This window comes from Haliaeetus leucocephalus, unplaced genomic scaffold (genome assembly GCF_000737465.1).
Source record: "Haliaeetus leucocephalus isolate CR32 unplaced genomic scaffold, Haliaeetus_leucocephalus-4.0 Scaffold1000, whole genome shotgun sequence".
Classification (NCBI taxonomy): Eukaryota; Metazoa; Chordata; class Aves; order Accipitriformes; family Accipitridae; genus Haliaeetus; species Haliaeetus leucocephalus.
Window position 1 is genome coordinate 1,563,172 of NW_010973436.1, and position 487 is coordinate 1,563,658.

Here is a 487-nt window from a genome sequence, read left to right on the forward strand (position 1 = left end):
GTGGGTGGCAGGGGGGCGCGGGGTGCTGGGGTGCCCGTGGGTGGCAGGGGGGCATGGGGTGCTGGGGCACCCCTGGGTGGCAGGAGCCATGGGGTGTGGGGACACCCCTGGGTGGCAGGGGGTACTGGGTGCTGAGGTGCCCATGGGTGACAGGGGCACACAGGGTGCATGTGGGTGGCAGGGACACATGAAGGGTGTGGGGCACCCACGGGTGGCAGGGAAGGCGGTGTGGGTGCCCACAGGGGAGCGCAGAGCCAGCAGCATGAGGAGGGCTGTGGGCAGGGGGCTGACGGCAATGCCCCCCAGCTCTGGGCTGCAGACGGCGGTGGTGGTGCTGGCGCTGCCCAGCCTGGCCTGGCTCCTGGCCCTGCTCTCCGTCAACAGCGACGCTCTCCTCTTTCACTACCTCTTCGCCGTCTCCAACTGCCTCCAGGTGATCGGGGTCCCCCCTGTGCCCCCGATAGCCCCTATACCCCCTGTGCACCCC

At 70.6% G+C, this 487-nt stretch overlaps 1 protein-coding gene across 1 annotated transcript in view; it reads left to right on the top strand.

Annotated features, from left to right (window-relative positions):
* CELSR2 (cadherin, EGF LAG seven-pass G-type receptor 2) overlaps positions 1 to 487 on the top strand; it is a gene marked incomplete at its 3' end in the record, with an annotated part of 23,724 nt that overhangs the window by 19,392 nt on the left and 3,845 nt on the right. Inside the window, exon 25 of the mRNA XM_010584768.1 lies at positions 307 to 433. Within this exon, the coding sequence (XP_010583070.1) occupies positions 307 to 433 (127 nt within the window). The remainder of the gene's footprint in view (positions 1 to 306; positions 434 to 487) is intronic.